General features: G+C 54.8%; 10 protein-coding genes across 10 annotated transcripts; 5 read left to right on the top strand and 5 right to left on the bottom strand.

Annotated features, from left to right (window-relative positions):
* Positions 1-685: 685 nt before the first annotated feature.
* Positions 686-2,368, bottom strand: CCOS01_02902 (actin-like protein 3; the record flags this gene model as incomplete). The annotated part of the gene is made up of 7 exons (XM_060451089.1): positions 686-751; positions 805-1,638; positions 1,698-1,784; positions 1,837-1,883; positions 1,939-2,166; positions 2,229-2,251; positions 2,334-2,368. 7 exons carry the CDS (start codon positions 2,366-2,368, stop codon positions 686-688), a joined length of 1,320 nt encoding a protein of 439 aa, XP_060317354.1.
* A 1,283-nt stretch (positions 2,369-3,651) lies between these two features.
* On the top strand, positions 3,652-5,490 carry CCOS01_02901 (threonine aspartase; the record flags this gene model as incomplete). Its single annotated transcript, XM_060451088.1, has 3 exons — positions 3,652-3,908; positions 3,956-4,155; positions 4,211-5,490. The coding sequence occupies 3 exons, from the start codon at positions 3,652-3,654 to the stop codon at positions 5,488-5,490; spliced, it is 1,737 nt and encodes a 578-aa protein (XP_060317353.1).
* A 680-nt stretch (positions 5,491-6,170) lies between these two features.
* Positions 6,171-7,265, bottom strand: CCOS01_02900 (transcription factor tfb4; the record flags this gene model as incomplete). Its single annotated transcript, XM_060451087.1, has 1 exon — positions 6,171-7,265. The coding sequence occupies one exon, from the start codon at positions 7,263-7,265 to the stop codon at positions 6,171-6,173; it is 1,095 nt and encodes a 364-aa protein (XP_060317352.1).
* A 1,707-nt stretch (positions 7,266-8,972) lies between these two features.
* Positions 8,973-11,158, top strand: CCOS01_02899 (uncharacterized protein; the record flags this gene model as incomplete). Its single annotated transcript, XM_060451086.1, has 2 exons — positions 8,973-9,719; positions 9,788-11,158. The coding sequence occupies 2 exons, from the start codon at positions 8,973-8,975 to the stop codon at positions 11,156-11,158; spliced, it is 2,118 nt and encodes a 705-aa protein (XP_060317351.1).
* A 257-nt stretch (positions 11,159-11,415) lies between these two features.
* CCOS01_02898 (uncharacterized protein) lies at positions 11,416-13,284 on the bottom strand (the record flags this gene model as incomplete). The annotated part of the gene is made up of 1 exon (XM_060451085.1): positions 11,416-13,284. The coding sequence occupies one exon, from the start codon at positions 13,282-13,284 to the stop codon at positions 11,416-11,418; it is 1,869 nt and encodes a 622-aa protein (XP_060317350.1).
* A 964-nt stretch (positions 13,285-14,248) lies between these two features.
* Positions 14,249-16,279, top strand: CCOS01_02897 (gamma-glutamyltranspeptidase; the record flags this gene model as incomplete). Its single annotated transcript, XM_060451084.1, has 6 exons — positions 14,249-14,434; positions 14,504-14,767; positions 14,830-14,989; positions 15,051-15,099; positions 15,159-15,752; positions 15,817-16,279. Coding segments are annotated over 6 exons (1,716 nt in total), but the record flags the coding sequence as incomplete, so codon positions are not given.
* Positions 16,280-16,427: 148 nt separating this feature from the next.
* Positions 16,428-18,240, bottom strand: CCOS01_02896 (alpha-1,2-mannosyltransferase alg-11; the record flags this gene model as incomplete). Its single annotated transcript, XM_060451083.1, has 4 exons — positions 16,428-16,603; positions 16,654-17,641; positions 17,695-17,830; positions 17,885-18,240. 4 exons carry the CDS (start codon positions 18,238-18,240, stop codon positions 16,428-16,430), a joined length of 1,656 nt encoding a protein of 551 aa, XP_060317348.1.
* A 567-nt stretch (positions 18,241-18,807) lies between these two features.
* On the top strand, positions 18,808-19,881 carry CCOS01_02895 (uncharacterized protein; the record flags this gene model as incomplete). Its single annotated transcript, XM_060451082.1, has 1 exon — positions 18,808-19,881. The coding sequence occupies one exon, from the start codon at positions 18,808-18,810 to the stop codon at positions 19,879-19,881; it is 1,074 nt and encodes a 357-aa protein (XP_060317347.1).
* A 168-nt stretch (positions 19,882-20,049) lies between these two features.
* Positions 20,050-20,913, bottom strand: CCOS01_02894 (SNARE domain-containing protein; the record flags this gene model as incomplete). The annotated part of the gene is made up of 2 exons (XM_060451081.1): positions 20,050-20,571; positions 20,629-20,913. The coding sequence occupies 2 exons, from the start codon at positions 20,911-20,913 to the stop codon at positions 20,050-20,052; spliced, it is 807 nt and encodes a 268-aa protein (XP_060317346.1).
* Positions 20,914-21,357: 444 nt separating this feature from the next.
* On the top strand, positions 21,358-23,372 carry CCOS01_02893 (nucleoporin protein Ndc1-Nup; the record flags this gene model as incomplete). The annotated part of the gene is made up of 3 exons (XM_060451080.1): positions 21,358-21,496; positions 21,559-22,379; positions 22,431-23,372. The coding sequence occupies 3 exons, from the start codon at positions 21,358-21,360 to the stop codon at positions 23,370-23,372; spliced, it is 1,902 nt and encodes a 633-aa protein (XP_060317345.1).
* Between the last annotated feature and the right edge of the window lie 506 nt (positions 23,373-23,878).

Here is a 23,878-nt window from a genome sequence, read left to right as displayed (position 1 = left end):
TTCAGCGTGTATGATATATATCTTTCTCGTTCTATTGGAAACGAGTAATGAACAAATTTGGAAAACACTCTGCAGTTTTCTTTGAGCTTGTGACACTTGTGAGAAACTCTTGACTTTTTGCAGACTGGCTATAAGATGTCCAAATGTTGATAGTCGCCAGAGTTCAAGCCCCAAATACTCACGAACATCAGTCTTGGCATGCATGTTAGCAGCGCAACACTCTAGAGTCTTCCCAGCTGACTAGAAGTGCATGAACTCAAATTGTTATAATTTTGAGATACAGGAGGGAATGGGCGTAGCCCATCTCATCTAGCGACTGGTCATGATTCTTACACGGAAGGATTATCGTGCAGTGACTATGCTGACTCTGTGCTCTGCATCAAGCACAATCGTGGCTATGGATCCGGACATAGCGTGGTGAGTTGTGTCGACCAAACACTCTAGGCAGGTGTCTGCTCTCGTCGAATGCACCTCGAGTGGACAGAGCAAGATGAGATGACAAGACACAATACAGCAGTTTTCTGGGTACCCATCCCAGCTAAGGAACGCGGCCGGCTCCTCGTTCGCACGTGCAGGAAAGGCATGACAGGAAGTGGTCATGATTTTGATTCTCGTAAATAGTGGTGGTGGTAGCCTTTTGGAGATAAGTATTGGCTCGCAGTCTCTATAGCACAAATCCCCAGATTTATGAACCACCAGGGCCGCCCAACAACGCAAACCGTCTAACAATACTCGGGCCATACTCCTCATACTATAAAGAAAGTCAGCAACAGCGCTCAAAACGAGGATGAATGAAAGGCTTACCTCAGCCTTGGTGTGGCAGTAGGAACGGAACTCGGGCGTCTGTCCCAGCAAACTACCACCGAACCAGGGACCATGTCTCTGCCTCTTGTGCGTGATAACCTGGACTTCCAAGCCACCAGACTTAGCACCACCGCTGCGAACCTCACTGGCTCGGATGCGGGCATCGACCAGTTGCTTGATATCTCTCTGCAAGCGGCGACCGAAGTCCTTGTACAAGGTGCTTCCGCCGGAAAGAACAATGTTCTTGTAGAGACCACGACGCACATCGATAGGGGAAGCCTGAATGACGTTGTCGACCACGGTGGGGAGGGGCGTGAGGAAGTCGGAGCTGTAAATTTCGGGGTTGAAGAAGATCTCGGGGGCGAGGAAACGCTCGTATCCGACGTCGACGGAGACCTGACGGCCGCCAGGGTGAAGCACCGGGTGCTTGATGAAGCGGGTGGGGTCCCGGTCGTAGCGAGAGAACTCCTTGACAATATCGGGGCAGACGTAGCAGTGCTGCTCCTTAATCTCCTGAGCCGTCTTGAGCGACGAGTCCGGCTCGCCTCTATCACGCAGCAGCGACTGCACGAAGTAGGTCAGGTCGCGACCTGCGATGGGGATCGACTTGATGGAGGATCCGATGACGTATCCCTCAGCAACAGGGATAACGTGGGTAACACCATCACCAGAGTCAATGACCGTACCGGTCAAAGATCGGTCGTGGACCTTGGAAGAGGTCCATGAAGCGGCAAGGGCGAGCACAGCCTGGACGGCAATGTACAGACCGGCGCAGTTGAAGGACTCGAAGAAGATTTCGGCCGTGTTCTCGCGATTCTCCGGGGGATTCAGGGGCTATGACAAAGTCAGCTTGGACTCTTCCGCGGCTTGTAAAGAGGTATCCCGTATCGTACCGGTTCGGTGAGGAGGAAGAAGTGATCTTCGGGTTCTACGCGGAGGTATTTAAAGATGGAGTTGGACCAGAACCGTTCCATGTGATCCTGCAAGCGGTCAGCCCAAGTCCAGCACAGTCGAAGCCTTGTCATGACTAACCCAGTTCTCTATTTGGCCGTGACGGATAGGGTAGTGAAGACCATAGCCTGAATCTCGATCAGTAGCTGTCATCCAAGAACGCGTCCGTCGCATCCAACTAACCGGGTCCTCCAGAAGCAGCAATGGCCTCATCACCAATGAAGAAGTCGAGATCCTCGGTTCCGCGCTTCGAGTTTAAGTGGCCGCCCGCACCTGCGCCGCCGGTCAGGAAGGATGGCTTATTCGCGACAGCTGGACGGCCGGAGCCCGTTCCTCCTGCACTTCCAGCAGCACCTTTCGTCGCAATGGCGGTCGGGAATACGAAGGACGGGGAGTCGTTGCCGGCGAAACCTGATTAAGACGTCAGAGATAGGGATCGGAATTTGTGTGATAGAGCTGTTCAATTGGCATACCGAGCTTCGAGAATCCCGTGCCGCTGTTGATGACCCGTTAGCTGGTGATGGTCTCACTGACGTCTGCCTCGGGGGATGCGGGGCAGGGTGACATTGGTGGCTTACTTGTCCATGACAACGGCAGGCGTTTGGTTCGCCATCGTGAATGTGTTTTCGGATGCGCTCGTTGAGACTCTAGCTCAGTTGCGGCATCAATCAAAGGTGAACAGGTCGTCGAGGCGTTGGATGTGTCGTGGAGTTGATTACGACGTACGTCCCAAGGTAGCCGGAAGTGTGTGCCTTGTCACCGATGGAAGCTCCCAACCTGCGGCTGTGCATCAGAGTGGGTGGACTCTCCAGCCATGGGAGAGGTCGGTGCCCCACCACCGAGCCCCACCAAGACATTCAGGGAGGAAAGACGGTGTATGTTGGTATGCACTGTTATGCAACACTGTAATCAACTTAGCTAAGCAGGTTGTATCCGTACTGCTTCGAGATTCAACGACACTCGATCGCTCATGCCGTGAGGTCTATCAGGAAATATAGAGCCGTTTCATTTCTTGCGTGTACTGGAATTCAGGAAATCAATGCTTCTGCTAAAATTTAACCATCTACCTGCGTTAGGTTTTGAGTCAGAAGCGGCTGGACAAAGTAGAAGACATCTGCAATCTTCGACACGCTGGAGTCTGTCTTTTCCTTTTTACCTGTGCAGGACATTTCAACATTGACTAGGCATCTGCTCTGATACCTCATTCGACAGTTCGACCGAAAGAACTCACCTCACTGCTTTTTCCTCCTTCTGGCCTTGTTAAGCGAACGTGTGGCCTCAGGAAGGAGCCTGGACACACTAGATTCCACTGAATGCTCTGCAACCGCCTTACACAACGACCCTTCCTTCTTCAACAGTCGGCACTTCGGCTTTTCTGAACTGATGCGGAAACCCCTCTAGACCTGAAAGTCTTGCAGTTTCTCCTTGGCTATTTTCCTAAGCCACATCTCTCATACCTCGTTTCTCCTCTTGACCTAAGACCACCTTTCCGCTCCATCTCTTAGATGGTTGTCGAACGGCCCCGGGGACAAGCCTTCAACGATCGTTGCGTCCTAGCATTATATCATTTGGGGTGCATTGGCTAGGTGCTCCAGCCATCAAGTCTCAATAGCACGACTTCGGGCCTGGTTCTCAACAGCACTGTCGACTGACCAACCCGGCACCTCAAGTTTTATCCCCAAATTATCGACCATCATTGCCTGCCAGGCCACACTTGAGCATCACTTTCTTCCAACTCAAAGCCACACTGCGCTGCAGCCAATGTGGAACGCAAGCTCGTAGCCAGCAACGCCATCCATACTCCCCACCGACACAACCGTCAAGTGTTTTCTGCACCAGCGACCGAAGGGGGACTCTCAGGGCTCGGAAGCCAAGCTCGGCCGGGCTGACAGTGGAATGGAAAGGCTGGCCCCTGAGATTAAGCACACCCCGGCCACCACAGCTGCGGGAGGTGAAATAACCCCTTCGGAAAACACCAAGGTCCAAGGTCCCAGAACCAACCGTCCAAAAAAGGTGGGAGGTGCTGATGGCACAGTCGACCGAGTGTTCAAGCGGAAGCACAAAGGAAAATTTACGGGTGCTATCTTCATCCACGCCGGCGCCGGCTTTCACAGTCATCAGAACGAGCGAGTCCATCTAGAGGCTTGCAGCGAGTACGTTGACCCCCAGAGCTTCATAGCATCAATGCTAACATCACCAGTGCGGCTTCCATGGGAATGAAATTCCTCAAATCAGGTGCCACTGCAACGGAAGCTGTCGAAGCTGCTCTGCGTGTCCTCGAAGACAAAGAAATCACCAACGCGGGTTATGGCTCTAATTTGTCGATGGACGGGACCGTGGAATGCGATGCAACTATCGTTGACCATTTAGGAAGAAGCGGTGCCTGCGGAGCAGTTCCCAGTTAGTTGATTATCGATTGTTGAAGCCGAGACTTTGGCTGACATTGATCCTGTAGACATCAGAAATCCAATCTGTCTCGCAAAGCTGATTCTAGACAAGAGCAACCAGCCGTTATCGTTGCGTCGAGTACCCCCGAACATCTTGGTAGGGGAGGGCGCCAAAAACTTCTCGGTGGAAAACGGGATGCAAATCGTGCCCAATGACTACCTCATATCCAAGAACGCGAGAGATCGATTCCTACGCTGGCAGGAGGATCTCAAGCGAGCTGAGGACAAAGTCAAGCAAGCAGGCACCCGCAAAACACTCGAGGAACCAGCTGAGAACTGTCAGCAGTATGACAACATGCCGACAACGGTTCCCTCCCGGATCTACCAAAGTCAGCAGAGAGACCATGCCAATGCTATTCTCAATGGAACATGGAACGAGGGCCAGCCAGATTCACCCCACCGAGGCTCACCGGTGCCCGAGCAGATGCAGGGCTATCCTCGGATTACACCTCCGAGGGCAACAATTGAGAGATCCCCATTGAGTCACGTAGGAGCCTCAATACCCTCCGTCAACAGATCTCGACCTCACCTGCTGCAAGAGAGAGACCCTCTGACATCCTCTTCCAGCCACTTGGCGGAAGAGGGAAATCGTGATGGCACAATGTCATCTCAGTGGACAGACGGGGCTAGACATGCAAGCACAATTGCACAATTGCAGGGTTGCAGCCCTCGTGGACTTAAGAGGCCGTTTTCTGCGACTGAATTGGATCACGAGGACGTCATCACCGACACTGTTGGAGCCATAGCTATCGACGAAAGAGGGAACATTGCGGCAGGTTCATCCTCTGGAGGCATCGGAATGAAGCATCGCGGACGTATAGGCCCCGCTGCTCTGGTTGGCATCGGTACTGCTGTCGTTCCCTGCGATCCCGAAGATCCAGACAAAGTCAGTGTTGCCGCGGTGACCAGCGGTACGGGAGAGCACATGGCCACCACCATGGCGTCTCAACGGTGTGCTGAACGAATCTATGGCAGCACCCGTCGTGGACCGAACGGCAGAGACATCGAAGAGTGGGACGAAGACGCTATCATGGAGTCCTTCATCACGAACGACTTCATGGGCCACCCTGGCGTCAAAAACTGCAACTCGGTCGGGGCAATTGGTGTAATGACAGTCAAGAAGACACGGACAGGGTATTACTTATACTTTGCCCACAACACTGACTCTTTCGCACTCGCCTCGATGGGTGGTTCCGATAAGGAGCCCGTGTGCGTCATGTCTCGTCTTGGAGAGTCAGCTCAAGTCACGCGAGGCGCTCGAAGAATACGAGTCGATCTTGGCACATGAATGCAGGGACAATGATGTGCTTAGCCGGGGGTTGAACGAGCACAGCCAAAGATGGTGAGTTTAGACGGCACACTTTCGTGGTCAAATGGCGCAGAGTTGAACATCAACACGGCTAGACCTGAGAGAGCCAGGAGTTGAAGTTATTCTTACTTGGTAGTGATACCCCTTCTTCGTGCAGCATGCATTCCTCCTAGAGCAGCATCATCTGGAGGGTAACTCAGGCAGAAAACAAGAAATATGCTTCAGGCATATGATTTCCCAAAGAAATAAGATGTTTATGAAGCATTGTCCGGAATTTTAATTCGTTCCTCTCTTTAGAGGGAACTCTATTGTGCCATTATATGTCCTAAACGCCCGATTCAATCCAATCGCAACGACGGGCCGTTATCTGCTAAATTTCGTGCGACTCTGAGGGACCTCAAGAAACGAAGTAGATCCATGCAGTCCCGCCCCTTGGTCTGCGATGGAATTCGCTACTCGCTATGATCAGATTCGAGTAACTGGATGCCACTCGCGATATGGAGCCGCCTTGAGACTTTGAGCCATGGGCAACAGGCTGGCGGCATCGTGTTGTGCTGGCTGCCTATTCACATTTATCGCACTCCTGGCGGTGCTTCTGATTTAAGGCCAACCCGTATTAACCATCACTCGAATGATGTCCATGCTTTGTGTCATGTGTTTTATCCTGGACGAGGGGTGCCCGCCGCACTGCCCGTTTCCTCCCTGATATGGCCGTTCGCCAGGACCGTCTTCTTCTTCTTCTTTTTCCTCCGCGGTATAACGGCAGGCTTGGCGCCATAGCTGCCGAGAGAGAGCTTCGTGCCGCAGGTTAGGCACTCTGAGTTTTCGGGCACGTCGCAGAAGATGCTGAGGCAGATGCTGCAGACGAAGCCCGTGTCGACGACGCGGCCGTGGCAGAAGCAGGCGGCGCGGAAGTCGACGGTGTGATGGGTTGGCGGGATGAGGGAAGAGCGAGCCTCTGCGTCGGCGGAGTAGGCGAACATGAGGTAGCTGAGGAGGCCGCGTGGGCTGGCGGCTTGCATGAAGGTGCCGTCGGTGATGTAGCTCGCCTGCTGGAGGAAGGTTGCGTCGCCGGACAGGGCGAGGGTGTCGATGGGGATCTGGGAGTGGGCGGCGGCGAAGACGGCATTCATGGTGGAGATGTACTGGACGGGCTCCGAGTCGGAGACGGAGAGGATGAAGATTCGGGCGCGGAGGCGGCTGAGGGCGGAGGAGGTCGGGCGGGCCACGTCGGGGGCCTTGTTGGTCTCGTTGAGCGAGAGAGAGGTCTTGTTGATGTGTGTGAGGGCGAGGGTGAGGGCGCCTGAGAGCTGTGTCGTCGTGCAGGCTAGGTCGGCCTCGGTAGTTGCGTCGACCAGCTGGCGCATCGCGGCCATGACGGCAGCCTCGATCTGGGCGAACTGAGGGAACTTGTTGGCCGAAGACTGGTTGGGGGTCGGCGCAAAGGAGTCGATGCCCGTCATTGCGACATCTTCAGAGTTTGCGCTGCCGTTTGTGGCAGCGCCAGGCTTTGAAGGGTAGAGCCATACGGCACGGTTGCTGTGAGAGGCGATGATGGCGACCTGGTTCGCATTGCTGAAAGCGAGGTGAGCGTTGACGAAGACCAGGATGTTGGCGATGGCTTTTGAAAGTGGGAGGATATCGTTGAGGGCGGCCCAGGCTCGAGGGTTCGTGTCGATGACAATGGACAAGAGGGAAGGGGTGGCCTCATGTGAGGAGACCTCGTAGTGGTCTGAAGCGTCGACGGCGTTCATGGCGGAGGAGGATGCGGTAGTCGACGATGGCCTCGAAGGGCGACGGGCGCCTGGTCGCGAGAGAGTGTCACGGGCGGAGCATCTGTGGTTTGGCTCGAAAAGGTGTTGGAAGCCTGTGGGTTGTATTGACTATCCAGGGACCTCGTTCGATTCGGACCCAGTCCAATCCTACGTCCTTGAAGCCAAACGGATAGAATTGGTCTCTTGGCGCAGTGTCATTCACAAACAGGCAGGGTGAGCTGCTCTTCTTTTTCCCTCTGTCTCGCAAGTAGGGGTTTGTGTGAGGTGTGGTGATGCAACGAAGCTAGCTTTCATCCAGAAATATCCGTAACCCATGTGCCCCGGGCTTCAAATTGGCCTGTGCTCCAACAGACTGGACGGCAGGGAAACCTGCCAAAGTTGATTGGACGGCACAGGACCGGGGACGACGGGGAAGAGGCTCCGAAGGGGAAGCGACAGCAACTTCCACTCAGGCGTGCTCCTGACGTGGGGGGCGCGTTGAGTGACAGAGACGATCGACGCGCACCAGCTCGAGGGGAGCTGTTTCCATTTTGATGAGGTAAGCTCGAGAATAATAGCACCTTGCCGTTTGCTTAGGTTGCGTGGTTGCCAATCTGTGAAGTACATTCAAGCAAACCCGCCCCGCTCCTCCCCTACAACGGGGACTCATTGTTCCTTCCAAGCCTAGGTACCTTAGTGGGATGTGCCTGTCTCGAGCATGACGTAGGTAGGCAAGCACTTACCATCTGCGTATCACCTACGGCACTCATTATTTATCAAGCAAAGAAACGTGTGGAGACCCTGTCTGTCGACGATGCGGGAGCGGGCGGTGTAAGTGTTGGGTTCCAATGGTTGAGGCTCGACAGAGTGACACGAGTCTCTTTCGAAGTCAGTCGTCAGTGTTTGTGCGGGCAGGGTGCTCAGTGAGGGGTGTAGTCTGCTACAAATGGTAGCCAAGGAGGGGCACCCGTGGTACCTAAAAAAAGATGGGAGCACCGTAGATTGCAACAGTCAGCCCGTCCGTTGTATCAGGAGCTGACGGTTGAACAGAAACAGCCCAGCGGTGGTTCCATTCCATCGTCAGTTCTTACTCCTTGGTACTTGAACTTACCCAGACCGGCTGAGCTTCCTCTGGGTGGCACGGCAATACTGAATAAGGCACCCAAGGTAAGCCCGAGAGAGGTCCCGTATGTAATCGCGACGACTCGAGTACGTGGCCCACCTACCTTAAACCCCGTAGGCAACCTAAGATACGGGTAGGTACTAGTAACTGCGTGCGCTGTGCACCTCACCTTCTTGCTGGACTGCCACTGGTGGTGACTGCCCATCAACGCGCACCCACTGACCAGTGACAAGTCTCACTTGTGAAACCTCTTTGGGGTTGTCGTCTGCCATTTCTTATCTTAGCAATCAACCCTACCCAAATCCTCCTCCACGGCCACCTCACGCCTCTGTCATCGCCGGACCTTTTACCTTACCTTGTGACCAACGCATCGCACAGTCCGCTGTCGCCGCCGCCGCCCTAATCACCGCAGCAAGGTACCTACTTATATCAACCGTTCCGCCCCGTTTTGTTCTAGGCTTTTTCTGTCCGTCCCAGGTCTGTCCGTTCCTCACTCACTCAACAACACACCTTGACGTGGTACCAAAGTATACATTATCACAGCTCGCTCAACCGCCTCCCAGCCTGAGCGAACAACTACTGCAATGGCCGCCGTCACCCAAGCTTCCGCTCCCACCACGGCGCCTCCGAGAGAGGATGAGACCCTTCTCGTTCTTGCGCGATTAATGGAGGGCGGCCAGGAGGATGATGAAACCATTCGCGATCTCGACCAGCTCACCAAGCTGTTGAATGAGGATCTTCAGCTCATCCAGGCCAAGACCGGTGCCCCCACGATATGCAAGCTCATTGATGGTGATTGCGTCGACACCATCTTGACATATCTCGACATGAGACAGCCCGAGATTGTTCGCGCGCACGCCGTTATCGCCACATCCGCCTATCTCAAGGCCGCCGGCGATGATGGTGCCAAGAAGCTGTCCAACTTCTTCTTTGACAAGATCAAGAGGGGCACTTATGACGACTACATCGTCGCCTTTTGTGTGGCTGCCTCCACCTTCCCGGTCGTTCCTGACCTCACTTCGGAGCTGTTCCTCAGCGAGGGCTTCCTGAGCTCCCTCGGCCCGTTGATGAGACGGAAGTGGAAGAGCCGCAAGGTCGAGACTGCCTGCTTGGAGATGCTCAATGCTGCATGCATGAACTCTCAGTGCCGTGACGCAGTGAACAAGTATTGCACTGAGTGGTTGGAGGAGGTTGTCGACCAGGATCCCGAGGAGATCGCCAAGGAAATGTCACAGGACCCTGAGTATTCCATCAAGGAAGGCTCCGTCGCCATGCGCAAGCACTCGGAACAGGTTCAAAACTTGGCAGCGGTTATCCTGGCGAAATTGAGGGTATGGTATTCATCAACAAACGGACATGAAGCCGTCCAATCACAGATCTGACTGACTTCAGAACGAAGGCAGTGCCCACGGCGCCGGCGCTGAATGAGGACGGGCAAGGGAAGATATCACCTGCAATCACAACCATCGAGGAGCTTTCAACGAGGTTCACCTCCATGCTCCTCAGCGAAGACGACCATGGACACCAACATTCTATCGAAGGGCTGGCCTACGCATCGATCCGGCCCGCCATCAAGGAAAAGCTGGCAGGGAACGCGGATTTCCTAAAGAAACTTGTCAAGACGTTGGCCGACGCTCCGGCCAAGTCACCCGTGACGTACGGTGCGCTTAGCATCTTGGTGAATCTCACCAGATACCAACCCAACCTATCCGAGGAGGAGAAGAAGATGAACCAGCTCAAGGCATACGCCGCCGCTGCTGGAAAGTCTGCCGGGCCCGATCCTCTCAACGACAACGACCATGTGGCAGAACGATGCCGGCGCGTTTTCGAGGCCGGCGTCACACCGGTTTTAGTAACTCATAGCAAGGGTGGTTCGGCCGCGTCACTATCACTCACTGTCGCTATCATTTACTCTCTTTCAGTTACGACATCTTTGCGCGGCAAGCTTGCTCAGCAAGGCGCCGTCAAGCTTCTCTTGGCTGCGTGGGCTTTGCTCCCAGAGTCCGAAGCCGCCGGCCGTCGCACTGCTGCGCAAGCCCTGGCGCGCATTCTCATCAGCACCAACCCGGCTCTTGTTTTCGGCGGCAGTCGTTCCAACCCGCAAAGCTCTGCGATCCGCCCGCTCATCTCCATCATTCCCACAGACCCAGTTGCGGAGCACCGCGACCTTCTTCCGACGTTCGAAGCGCTGATGGCGCTCACCAACCTCGCGTCGACCGATGACCTCGATACCAGACGAGCCATTATCAGAGTAGCGTGGCCACAGATCGAGGACCAGCTACTTTCCTCGAATCCGCGCGTGTCAAAGGCCGCCGTTGAGCTTATCTGCAATCTCGTGCAGGCCGTGGAAGGTCTGGCATTGTATGCCGACGGCAGTCCCGCAGCAAAAGGCCGTTTGCACATTCTACTCGCGTTGGCGGACGCCGAGGACGAAGGCACGCGCAGTGCAGCAGGTGGTGCTCTAGCGGCTCTCACTAGCCACGAGAACGTCGTCCAAGCCATTGTGGAACGTGAGCGAGGCGTCAATGTCATACTCGACATGTGCGCCGACGACAATGAGGACTTGCGGCACCGCGCCGGCTTCATCATCTACAACATGGTGGCTGCTGAGGGCGCTCCAGGGGCCAATGCGCGGAAGAAGATTATTGAGGAGGGTGGTCTGGAAGGGCTCAAGGAGGCCGCTAAGAAGAGTCGGCGAGCGGAGGTGGTTGAGGTCTTGGTGCAAGCGTTGAAGATTCTGCTAGAGGACAATCGGACATTGGAGGGCTGAAAGACTTGGTCTCCCTTTTTTGTGTGCAGACAGAAAAACCTCATACAAGAGTAGACAGAACAAGAGGATCACGAAATAAAACGGTAAAAGACTTGGTAATATGTTTTGAGAGAACGGTCTCATGCCACGTCCATACTCTGGTGGCTGCTGCTTTTTCGAATTATCAGACCAATGCTGGTATCGCAAACTTTTGTATACTCTCTCCCGTGATATGAGATCCCAACCCGTCCCAATGCAATCAATGTAAGGCAAGTTAATCAAGCACTCTTCTCGACCCTGTTCAATACCGCCACACCCTCGACATGTCCCGTCTGCGGGAAGAAGTCGAAGCCCACGATACTCTCAATCTCGTACTTTGTACCATCCCCACCGTCCCCGCGCACCAGCACGCCCACGTCGCGCGCCTGCGTGTGAACATTGCAGCTCACATACACGACCCTCCTCGGCCCAAACGCCAACAACTGGCTCAAAAAGTCGTTATCGCAGCCTTTGCGCGGCGGGTCGATGACGACGACGGTCTCGTCGGCCGGGTAGGTGACCTGCTTGAACAGCTGGGGCGCGTCGGCGGCGAGGAAGTTGCACTGCGACTCGGGGAGGTTGTTGAGGCGGGCGTTTTTGCGGGCGCACTCGATGGAATCCTTTGCGATGTCGATGCCTGTGCTGCCGGTGAAGAGGGAGGCGAGGGTGATTGTGAAGAGGCCGGAGCCGGAGTAGGCGTCGATGAGGTATTTGATGCGGTCGCGGTGGGGGCCGGCGGGGGGCATGACGTGGTCGCGGATGTACTGGGTGAATTTGGGGAGGATGGAGTTGTTGTTTTGGAAGAAGGAGTTTGCGGGGTTGGTGAAGAGGTAGTTGTCAATGTACTCGCTCGACATTGCGCCCGTGGCGGAGAGGCAGGTTTTGATGTCTACGTGGGCGTCTGTCTCGACGCGGACTGCGTCGGAGGGGGTTTCTGCGGGGGGTTGTTCTTCTTCGTTTGCTGATGCTGATGCTGATACTTCCTCTGTCGTGGATGTTTCTTCCGTGGCTGCTGTGGTGTTGGCGTTGCCGTTGCTGATGACCTTCTTTGGGTAGCGTTTTGTGCTCTCGCGGAGAAGGATCGTGGCGCCCTTTGTGAAGTTGCCAAAGTCCCTGGCGATGCGCTCACGCTCGCGCTTCATGCCCAGGCGAACGGCGTCGGTTCCAATAGGGCAGTCCTCAATATCCAGAACATGACGGCGGCCCTTGGCGTTGAATCCAATCTCGGGAACCTTGCTCAGCGCCTGCTTGGGCTTATTCCTCTTGTGGTGGCCAGGAGGGCCGTCAAAGTGCGGCGTGAGCTTGGTGCGGTAGCCGTACTGTAAGGGGCTGCCGATGGTATCCCTGATGGACGGGACCAGGTCCGGGTTCAGGTTGGAGAAGTTCTTGTACGCCTTGTCGACGATGGAGCGCTTGTGCGACAGCTGAGTGTCGTAGTCGAGCATCTGGAACTGGCAGCCGGAGCACTGGGAAAAGTACTTGCAGTTGACGCGGGCATCGTCGCGGAGGGGGCCCGCCTTAACGACGGAGACGAAGTCGGCTACCGAGTAGGACTCCTCGCGGACATGTCTAATGACCTTTGCCTTTGCGATGTCGCCAGGTGCGACGAAGGGGACGACGTAGACTTGTGTTGAGGTCGAACCTAGCTGGAAGCCGAGGCCGTCTCCCGTTGAGGAGATTGCGTGTACTTCGACTTCGATTTCGGTAAAGGTCTCTGGGAGGGTTTCTGAGGGTGTTTGGGTCTCGGTCTTCGTTTCTCCGTTCTCTTCCCCGTCCTTGACCTCCTCGCCTGCCGCCGGTGCCGGTGCATCGGGGAGTGATTCCTTGCGCAATGCGATGAGCGCTTGCACGTCGAACGCCAAGACCTCTTCTGACGAGCCCTCGGTGATGTTCCTCTCACGCTTCGACTTGCGCTGCTTATCCTTGCCCCTTCCGCCTCCCTGGCCGCCCTGGAATGAACGCTTGTTGCCATTGGGCTTGTTTCCGCCATTCTGCCACTTCTTTTGACCCTGCACCTGTGCCTGACCTTGGTGAGATGACTCTCCTGCATTTGTTGCTGCTGCTGGTGCCGCTGCCGCCGCCTGAGGCGCCTCTGCTGCTGACGACATGATGACTCTGCGAATGAGTGGCCGGTGAGCTGCTGCCGGGGCCGAGCTTGAGGCCCGGGTGAATGTGAGGGCGTTGACAGCCGGACGTAGTGAAGATGAAGTGAGTCTCGGAAGGAGCCGCAGGGGCAAACCCATTGAACGCCTCAAGCCAATGTTGGTAATACACCAATTATGAGACAAGATGACCCGCTAAGAGCACCGTGTCACAGTATAGCTTGAAAGTACAAAAATTTGGTGTAAGATGAAAGTATGAAGTCAAAGACTTGAAGTTGAAGCTTGTGACATGCGACCTGTGAAAAAAAGTTGTCGCCCATCTGAAGGTTGCTGAGAATTACTTAATTCGCCCGTCGCTGATTGGCGTCCCTGGGACTCGGTGTGGGGCTTCATCAAGCATGACTGCTATCATGCGGCACACTTTCAATTGTCACTCGCCCACTAAGTGCCACCACACCTTGAGGTACCTATCTTACTCTGTAGGTACTTAGCTAAGTAAGTGTGGCCCACATATTGGACCCCAGAACTCGCTTATCAGTTGTGCCTGCCGGATCTGGGACTGGGACCAAGTTGGTAATAGCGACTTGGTCTGTCGCAATCGCCGGGGACCCAGTAGTAATAAGTCATGGCCCTCCCCCGACTACGGCGTTTAATGCCTCCAGCTTACTCACAACCCTTTCTCTTGTCTTGGTGATCTGTTGGGTATAGGAGGCTTCTTTATCGCGGTAGATAAGAGACGCAACGCTGAGAGTTGCTTACCTCCCGAGTCCCTCTGTCATCCCTTCCGCTATCTCTTATCGGTTTCTCGGCCGTTGTGCACGTTGAGTCTCGGAGGTACCGTCCGGTGTTGGAGTCCACAGACCGCCGCCCGGCCTTTAGAATTAACCACCTTTCCAAGATGAGTGAGTTCATCCCATCCAGTAGAGGAGATCAGCATCTTCTGGAAATCATGAAAAGAGATTAACCGAGAACAGAGACATCTCCCAAGTCAATATGGCATTACTCAGCCTCACTGCTCTTGCTGGCCGAATTCCGCTCGGTTTCGGCCGCAGCGATACCGGAATTCGTCTTTAACCCTCGTGCTGGCGACACTGGCGCCGTTGCAAGTGAGTCGGTTGAGTGCAGTAGGATTGGACGTGATCTGCTTGCGCAAGGTGTATGTATTTTGTCCACTTTCTTCTCATAATCTCTCAGCAAGGTTACACAAGGCCTGACCCGCATGTAGGGAAACGCCGTCGACGCGCTGGTCGGTACGACGTTCTGCGTTGGAACCGTAGGCATGTACCACTCCGGCATCGGCGGCGGCGGCTTCGTCGTCATCAGAGACGCTGATGGGAACTACGAGTCTGTGGACTTTAGAGAGGCTGCGCCGGCTGCTGCGTTCCAGGATATGTACCAAGGCAACATCGCGGGTAGTGTCTACGGCGGCCTTGCCGTTGGCGTGCCGAGCGAGGTTCGTGGGTTGGAATACATCCACAAGAAGTACGGTGTAAGTGAACAGCTTGGAAAGAAAGCGAGAGATTCTCATTACTGACTTGGTCATCTCAAAAGACTCTGCCCTGGAAGAGCGTCGTCACCCCGGCTGCGAGGTTGGCGACTGCGGGCTTCCGAGTGTCTTCGGACTTGGTGCGATATATGGACGCCGCTATCAAAGGGCAGTGGAACTTTCTCGTCGAAGATCCAGTATGGGCTGAGGAGTTTGCTCCCAACGGTGAGTCTCTAAAATCCTCCGAGTGTAGGTCAGTAGGAAGTAGTGAACTAACACGGAGCAGGCACGCTCCTCCAACTTGGTGATACCATCTACCGCAAACGTTACGGAGCGTAAGCCTCACACACACTCACATATCTCTCAGAAAACTAGAAACTGACAAAACACCCAGCACCCTCGCCAAGATCGCAGAAGAAGGCCCAGAAGCCTTCTACTCCGGCCCCATAGCAGAATCCATGATCGCCACAGTCCGCGCCACAAACGGCACCCTCACCCTAGAAGACCTCGCCTCCTACAAGGTCGTCACCCGCCCATCCCTCTCCATAACCTATCGTGGCCACCGCCTCACATCCGTCGGCTCCCCCGCCAGCGGCGCCGTCTGCCTAAACACCCTTAAGATCATGGAGCAGTTCGACCCGGCTGAGTCCGCCGACACCAAGCTCGGCGTTCATCGCTTCGACGAGGCCATGCGCTTCGCCTACGGCGCCCGGTCTCTGCTCGGTGACCCGGACTTCGTGGAAGGCATCGGGCCGTTTGAGGATACCCTTATCGACGAGGCTACGGCCAAGGATATCCGCGGTAGGATCCTGGATAACCAGACGCAGCCGGTTGAGCGGTATGATCCGCAGGGCGTGTACTCGAGCGAAGGGTTCGGGACGTCGCATATCGTCACAGCGGACAAGTCCGGCATGGCCACCTCCCTGACCACGACCGTCAACCTCCTCTTTGGCGCTCAAATCATGGACCCATTATCCGGCGTAATCCTGTAAATTCCCCTTCTCCTATTCATCCCTTCTCACCGTAAATTCCACTCACCGACAAACAACCAGCAACAACGAAATGAACGACTTCTCAATCCCAGGCGTCCGCAACGCCTTCGGCTTCGAACCCTCCCCCGCAAACTTCGTCCGCGCCAACAAGCGGCCCCTCTCCTCCATCACCCCCGTCATCGTAGAACACCCAGACGGCTCCCTCTACGTCACCGTCGGCGCGGCAGGCGGCTCCCGCATCATCAGCTCCACGGCCCAGGTCACCTGGCACGTCCTCGAGCACGGCCAGACCATGAAGCAGGCCCTCCGCGAGCCCCGCCTGCACGACCAGCTCATGCCCAATACCGTCACGTTCGAGTACGCCTTTGACAACGACACCGTCGCCAGCATGCTCGAAAAGGGCCACGACGTGACGTGGGTGCCCGAGGGCCGCAGCGCCGTGCAGGGCATCATCTTTGAAGACGGCGTGTTCGAGGCCGCGAGCGAGCCGCGGCAGAAGAATAGTGGTGCATTTGTGGTGTAGATGGTTTAGATGATATATCACGCTTACGCTAGATGATGAGATTTTATGTGCAACATAAGCCAGGTTTATTGAGGTTATCTGAAGGAAAGGGGTATCCTCGAGTCTATCAAAGTACATATAGAAATACAGGCAAGAGTCAACAATGCATCTAGGGCGTCATGGCCACCAACTTCTCCATCTGGGCGATCCACTTCTCGTCAAACTCGCTCTCGGTGAAGCGCTTGGCCGACCGGCGTGCGCGGAGGCGAACAGGGAGTGGATCCTTGATGGAGAGGGCCTTTTCGTAGCCCTCGGCGAACTCCTTGACATTCGTAGCGTGGAAACCTATAAGCTGGTTAGTCTTCATCTTCACAGAAAGCTAGGTCAATACTAACCAGTGGGCTGGCCGTCGATTTCAATGACGATATCCAGCTTGGGACCACCGCTGGCGTGGACAACGGAAATCAGACCGGCGGCTTGGTACTCGACGACACCAATGCCAAAGTGCTCGTTCCACATGCCGTTGACACCGACGGAGGCCCTCTGCAGCCAGTCCAGAATCTCAGGCCACGAAGCGTCCAAATGGAATTCAACACGGTCTTTGATGCCGAGCTCATTCACCAAGAGGCGCAACGTATACACCCGCTTGGAGTCGTGGTCGTCTCTGACACTACCAATGAGGACCAACTTCGCCTCCTTGGCGGCTTCGGACTTGGTGTTCAGGAAGTCGGCGAAAGCTTGAATGACCAGGGTATGGTTCTTCTCGGGGCGGAACTGAGCAATGTAGACCAAAGCCTGCTCTCGCTTCCGCTCACTGGCCTCGGATACCTCTACTGCCTCTTCGAGCTCCTCGACAGCGCAGGGTGGGAAGTTGACAGCGATAGGGTTGTTCCTTCCCTTGGCCTGGCGGTAGGGGCCCCAGAGTTTCTGGACATGACCTTGGGTCCAGGTCGAGTTTGTCATGACAATGTCAACAGTAGATCCAACCCGGGAGTACAAGGCCGCAAACATCTTCCAGTAGAACTTCTTGACCTTGCCTCGGATACCAACGCCTTTGCCGGCGTTGACGCCCTGACTTCCAGTCTCGGCCTTGGGGTCCAGTGATTCCAGCATATCAGTCGAAATTGTCGGGTAGTGAACATAGGCACAAGTAGGAACTCTGCGAAAGAGCAACTTGCACAAACCCAGGGAGAAGGCATAGCCCATAGTATCAATGAAGATGTCAGGGACAAGGAGCTGGAAGGCATCCCATGCCAACACTACAGATCCAATCGATTGTCCAAGGAGGGTGAAGTGAGGCCATGTCGAGGCCAGAACGAGGTGTCTTGTGCTGACGTAGAGGAAGTTGATGGTCGGGGGATGCAGGTCGATGTTGAACCGGGTCTGAGACATGTCGTTAGTATGAGGAAAGAGGGGTTCTACGGTGGGAGACAAACCTTGACGCGCTCGAGCATGGCCTGCTTGTTCACTTCATGGTCGCCAGTGTACACAACACAGAGTGCATTAGGGTATCTCTCCTGAGTGGTCTTGATCGCAGCCCAAAGGACTCGCTCTCCTCCTCCGCCAGCGTTACTGGTTGCTGTTAGTGACCGTCCTTTTGGCGACTTTTGCAATCGTTCGACATACCAGAAAGGGTGGAAGAACCCAACGACCCCGGTCCATTCTGAGTCCTTCTTTTCGGAGCTTCCGGAAGCTTGTGCCTGCACATTGTTCTTCCCGCTGCTGGAGCTCTTTTGGGTGTTCTTGAATGACTGTTGCTCAGCAGTCTTGAGCTCCAGAAGCTGTGCTCTCCTTCCCTCTGTCTTTTTTCGTAGGTACCATCCCAGCAGGGAACCAATGCCTTTCATCAGCAGAGGAAACATGATGTAGGTCGCGATCGGAGTAAAAGCGATGATCGGCACGACGACGTAGGCTAGGGTCCAGGGATCGAGGCCAAAAGAGAAGGGCGTCTGCCCAGACGGCGCTGAGCAGATTTCGGGCATCGGGGTGAAGGGATCGCAAAATTCGTAGGATTAGGTTTTGGTTTTGCTTCGACAAACTTGGGAACCGTTGGTGGTGTCGAGGTGGAAAAAAGAGGGCGAGTCGAAGCCGAAGGGGGCGTCGGTCAAGTCCAGCTTCAGCATTGCCCGTTGACGTCGTGGGATGCTATGGTGAGGTAGGGGACTCGCAAACTGGCCAGGTTGTACTGCAAGCTAGAAAATGGGGCGGGGGAAGCTGCAGCGGTACGAATACAGTGGGCAGTCGACCCCCACCTCTAAAGGGTCCAGCTCTTTTCCGGCCCCGGCGAGCTGTAGATCCGCTCAAGCCGCGCCCGTTGAATCAAAATGGCCCGTGCACCAGTCCGTTGGTGCTGCTCTGAATTGACCACTGAACGCCCGACGTAAACTCAGATATTCTCATGATCAACTATTGACAAAATCTAGCCTCAGCTCCTTGACGATCCTTGACCAGCCCGCATCCTTCGTTCCAAGGGCCACTACCCTGCGCCGCAAGTTTTCGAAGAAAGTGTTCCTTCTCATGCCCTCTGATGAACATTTAAGCATCTCATCATGGCTTCCCTGAGAGCGGCGCGTTGCGCCATCACACCCGGCCTGCGCCAATCCATCGGTTTCTCATTAGCAAGGCCACTCACTGCCTCTCTTCGCCCACACCTTGTCTCGAGGACGGCACGATCACCTCAACGAGAAATCGGTGCCAGAAACTTTAGTCTAGGCGGGCTCGTCAACAGCAGCGTCGAAGCTACCTCGCAAGTAGTTGTTTCGCTGCACTCGATGAACGCGACGGGAAATTGGACAGGCACCATCGTGTTCTCGGCCTTGCTCATCTCTCTGTGCAGAGCACCGCTTCAATACTACGCCAGACGCGTCGTTGAAAGACAGGGAGAAATCGCACCATTTATGGCCGCCTGGAGTCACGTAATTCGTGGGACCCGTCTCTCAAGGGCCATACAACTAGCCAAGGTTCGGAAACGAATGCTGAAAGAGCTAGGGGCCCAGAATTGGAAGACTTGGGCCCCAGCACTCGGCCTGCCCATATGGTATCTCATGTCTGAATCTCTGAGGCGTCTTTGTGGTGCAAACAGCGGACTTCTATCCTTGCTCACTGGCAACTACAAGAACCAGGAGGTTTCAGCCGGTGTCGCCTCGACCTCCGTTACGGAACAGGCATCAGCAGCAGCTTCTTCGTCTGCCGATGCTGTATCTAGCAACCTGGATTCACTAAGCTATGTTGCGGAAGGCATGGCAAATGGTGGCGTGCTATGGTTTACCGACCTCACGGTAGCCGATCCAACAATATTGTTGCCTGCTATGCTGATGGGCACTCTGGGCTGGTTAACGATGCCTAGAGGCGAAATGAGGAAGTATGTATTCAACCTCTCAACATCTGAGCAGAATGTGCCTCCGGGTCTGAGATGGCGAATTCGCCTCCAAAGAGGTCTACTTCTCACGGCAATCTTGATTCCCGCACTTTGTATCAAATTGCCAGCAGGCATATTTGTCTACTGGATTTCTTCAATGATCTTCTCCCAGATCTCTGTCAAGATTATGGATAAAGTACGCGGCAAACACGACCCTTGGAAGCCATCCCCTCATTACGAGCGCTTACACTTGCGGGGGTTGTAGTCTTGGGGAGAAAAGCCATGGCAATGATAGAGAAAGAAGACACGCTGTCCCAGATTGTATCCTTAGCTGTACTTGGGCGCCTGATGTACAATATTCGCGAAACGCCACCACAACGCCAATGTAGAAACAGCAATCAAATAAAGAAACCCCCAATACCCCCATGACGTGCTAGTCCAATACAATTGCGAGAATGATAATGGTGAGGATGACTGCCAGGATGAGCATCAGACAACACCCCTTGTTGCGAGCCGCCTTCTGGTGTCTCGCCGCTTGGCGGAGCTCTATTTGAGCGCCCCGGGTATCGTCCCGCACATCTTCCACGTTATCCGCGATGGAAGTAAGCTGCTCGCCTTGCTCGGTCACAATCTGAGCCACCTGCCTGAACAACACATTGAGATCGCCGACACCCTGCTCAATATTTCGGATCTCCTCTTCACGCTCGACAATGAGCGCTTCCTGGAAGTCCACTTCGTCCTGTGATGCGAGGCGGCTGACCTCCTGCTGCTGTTGAAGCTCGAGACGCTCCTCGGATCCAGCCGGCGCATCAGCTCCCTCGCCTTCGGTCGCTGCGCGCGCAGCTGTGACGGACGCTCGTTGTTTCTCAAGTGCTTTGCGCTGGATGTCTTGGAACTCTTGCAGGACGTTTTGGAAGTCGGTCGAGATTCTGGATTGATCGTACTTTTGTTGTTTCTATGCGCACGGTTTATTAGTGTACGGCTTTGCGCAAGTAGTCTGTGGAGTACGAACCGTCAGATCGTCCCACGTCTGGAGCTTCTTGACGCCATCTCCAATCTCCTTGCACAGATCGCGGGTCTTCTCGAGGTGGTCGTGAACTCGTTCTCTGACACGGGGAGTATCGCGCTTCGTTCCGAGGATGTTTACATCAGTAGTCAGCTGCTGGATGTTGCGCCGCAGGTTGAAGATCTTGTTGGTCAACTGGGACTGAAGCTGCTTGAACTCGGGATCATCGGTGTATCCGCCTTGACGACCCGATCGGCCGGCTTCGAGCGAAGATAACTGGTCGTACGACATGATTGCAATTTCGAGGGCAAAGTATTCACAAATGAATCGGACTAAAGGAACGGCGCCGTTGTGATTCACGGATGTGTTTATTTGGCCAGTAAGTATCAGTCAGGATGTCTGCGGACGATAGACTCGTAATGATGGTCAGGAACCTGCATGTCGTCGTCGGCTGTGGCTGGAACACTACGTAAGGGCGCCACCTTCCGTCCAATCAGCTCCTGTTCGCAATAGTGGTGCCTGATTGTGTTATCTCCACGTGATACATGTGGCTCAGTCCGTGTGCAGGGCGGGTCCCCTGGACCTCAAGCAAGCTCAAGCGGGAGCTGCGTGTTGTTGTACTGGAGATTTTTACATTATTTACTTCCAGATCCTGGCCCCGTCACAAGTCCCAGTGCAGCCTCGCCAAACCTCAGCCTCCCAAACATTCGGTCTCGATGACCATGCACCTTCAGCATGGCACCGGCAACAGTCAGAAGGGCTCCGTATAAGGACTTTCTGCAGCCTGCGCTGCACAGGCGATTTTCCTCTACCGCTACTATTCTGCTTGCTATTTCTTATTTGCAAGCCATCCTCCTCTCGGGTTGGAGCTCTTGTGAGTGATGAACGTTTAAGATGCATGCTTGCGAAGCTTTGCAGCTAACTAGCCTCTCGTAGACTTTTGGTCCTGGTTCCCCATTGGCCCCGCAGGCTTTCGAACACTGTTCCTCTTCACCTGCGGTCTCTCGATCTTGATCCTACGCATTGCCCAGTACCACGTCGGCGCCCGCGCCTCCAACTCGACCTTCCACGCGTTCGCGCAATTCTTTTTTAGCATTCACACTCTCGAGGCTTTCCTCTTCTACGGGTTCTCGAGCGCTCTATTCAGTCATGTTTACCTCTGGGCCCTGCCGGAGAGCGCCAACTTGGGATGGGTCACATACTATAGTGGGGACCGCGCCCGCGTGAACGAGAGAACGTTGATCTTCTTCTGCTACATGGCCGTCAGCGCCGCTGTTCAGTCGATTTTCCACTTCTACCAAGACCAAGACAAGCTCATCATCGATGTCGCGCGGTCTGAGGGAGGCGAAGTCAAGGTTTCTGGGGATGCTTCGCTGAATAAGGTCTTGGGCGAAGTCCCTGCGATCCTTATCCAGTCTGGCGTCAGAAGTATCAGCACCACTATTGTCGCCGGAGTGGTATACTTCATGGCATTGCGATCGTTCTTCTGGGGCTGGGCTTTGTTCTTCTTGCGACCTTTCTATAACCTTCCGAAAACCAACATGCTTCCGCCTCAGTGGCCCGGAGACATCTACTTGATGTTCCGATGCGCGGTTGCTGGCTTCCTGATCACCGCCATCTGGAAGACAGCCAATCATGCGTTTTCGACGTTCATGGTTAAGGCGCCTCTCAAGAACGGCAAGCCTCTCACGAGTGAATCCAAGGATCCAAACGGCAGTCTTCTGAATGGTCTTAAGAGCAAGAAGGACTCCGTTCGGGTAAGTGTACAATCAGGCAGCATACACCGATCCTCAAGCTAACACTGACAGTGCTTTGCCCTCTGGGAATTGGCATACATTGCTCGTAACGAAGAAGGCAGACGCAAGGCCATCTTCATGGATATCGACCGTAAAGATGGTTCTACGTGGTCTCAGATATTCATTTACTGCCTGACTACCATCAAGAGTATCGAACAAAGAATCGATCAGTACGGAAAGCCCGCGGCTGTGCCGGCTGCCCCAGCGCCAACTGCGGAAGTCCGAGCTCGGTCTTCAGCGCCATTGAAGGAGGACCCTATTTTCACTAGCAAGCCCGCGAACAAGACGATGCGCGGCGAGCTGGAAAAGGCCCTCACCCAGGTGGGAAGCCACCCCGGCCATTCACCAGTGTCGCAGCTGAGCCCTATCGCGAAGAAGACGCTGCGCGGGGCCCGTGACAAGGTTCTGAGCAAGGAGCAGCAAGAGGCGCTGTCTTCTCCTCAACTAATGAACCAGTTCCAGACATGGGCGCTGAAGGTTATTGGCAATGAGTACGTTGGCTGGATATTTCGCCAAGAGTTCCGCAACCGCCTCACCGCCGTTATCCTCGGAACGCCGTACTCAGAACTGAGCCAGTACGTCAACGCTGTTGATGTGCTCAGCTTGTTGGCCGTTCACAGTCTCAATGATGATAATTACGGCAGGGTACAAAAGGATGTTCCTACCATCATCCGCACCTTTACAACCGTCATCACCAAGATTGAGGCATTCAAGGACAGCTTTCCCGTTCACTGGACCGATATTGAGAAGGATAGAACTGCGCCCGAGGTGGAAGCAGTGATTGCAGCCTTGAAGACGGGCTTGGCCCAAGTGATTGCGGAGTTTGAACGATACAGCAGCGACTTGAGGTTGACTCGCACGGATATCAGACTGGCCAAGGAGGCGGCAGCCCAACAGATACTTCCCACGAGTGAAGTCAGATCCCAAGGACCCGAGATGCAGCAAGCCCGCTAGTCACAGGCTTTGGCATATGTGGTGTCACGGTACAACCATACTTTGTGAGGGGCGTTTGGTAGGCAAAACAGGCACGCATAACGGCATAACGACGTGTATCATAGTCAGATTTCACGAGGCAGTAAAACATTGCAGCAAAATCATGGTTTTATCAACAGAAGGGCTGATTGACGGTCTCATCACATGTTAAGTGAGGCGCACAAACCGGCCTTGCCTGCGTCAGCTCATCGGTTTGAGCTAGTCGAGAGCAATGATACGAGACGATTGGATGCCCGCGACTGCGCACTGGCGCACGTGTAAGACAGCAGACGCTACCTTTTCTTAGTCATGGGGCTTATGCCTTTCCCAAGGCCAACGCAGCGTCACGGCAGGTAAAAAATAGGTTCCTCCATTCCGAAGACTCCCCTCTCTTCCCATTCCGTCCCATCCCATTGTGCATCTGTCTTTGAGCGCCTGGAATGTAGAAAAGTTAGTGCCCGTTGCCGCCTTCCCGCTGGTGCCGCTAA

Source organism: Colletotrichum costaricense, assembly GCF_030867565.1.
Source record: "Colletotrichum costaricense strain IMI 309622 chromosome Unknown Scaffold_3.1, whole genome shotgun sequence".
NCBI lineage: Eukaryota > Fungi > Ascomycota > Sordariomycetes > Glomerellales > Glomerellaceae > Colletotrichum > Colletotrichum costaricense.
The sequence above is the reverse complement of the archived record's forward strand: the minus strand, read 5'-3'. Positions and strand labels throughout refer to the sequence as shown.